A 341-nucleotide genomic window follows, 5' to 3' on the forward strand; every position below is an offset into this window, starting at 1 on the left:
CCATCGCGTCCGGGTGTGCGTGGGGTTTTCTCTGGGTGTTGCTGCTGCGCGTCCCCCGAGCAACTGCTGTCAGCAGCAGCAGCAGCAGCAGCAGCAGCAGCAGAAAGCCTCAACGGCAGCAGCTGTCTGTAGCAGAGACAGGCGCTGCTCTTTAGGGACGGAGGAATACGCCTTGCTGCTGCAGCAGCGTTGCAGCTGCTGCGGTATGCGCAGCAGGAGAACAGCCCGCTGCTGCTGCTGCTGCTCTTCGCTCCCTTTCTGCTGTCCCGTCCTGCTGCTGTTGCTGCAGGAGGTTCTGCTGCTTCTCCGTCGGTGTCTGAACCCTGCTCCTGCTGCTCCTG

General features: G+C 62.8%; 1 protein-coding gene across 1 annotated transcript in view; it reads right to left on the bottom strand.

The window, feature by feature from the left end:
- Positions 1-151: 151 nt before the first annotated feature.
- The window catches only part of EMH_0093250 (uncharacterized protein), a gene marked incomplete at both ends in the record, with an annotated part of 2,146 nt that continues 1,956 nt past the window's right edge, over positions 152-341 (bottom strand). Inside the window, one exon of the mRNA XM_013501961.1 lies at positions 152-198. Coding sequence (XP_013357415.1) covers positions 152-198 — 47 coding nt within the window. The remainder of the gene's footprint in view (positions 199-341) is intronic.

This window comes from Eimeria mitis, genomic scaffold (genome assembly GCF_000499745.2).
Source record: "Eimeria mitis Houghton genomic scaffold, Emh_scaff7943, whole genome shotgun sequence".
NCBI lineage: Eukaryota > Apicomplexa > Conoidasida > Eucoccidiorida > Eimeriidae > Eimeria > Eimeria mitis.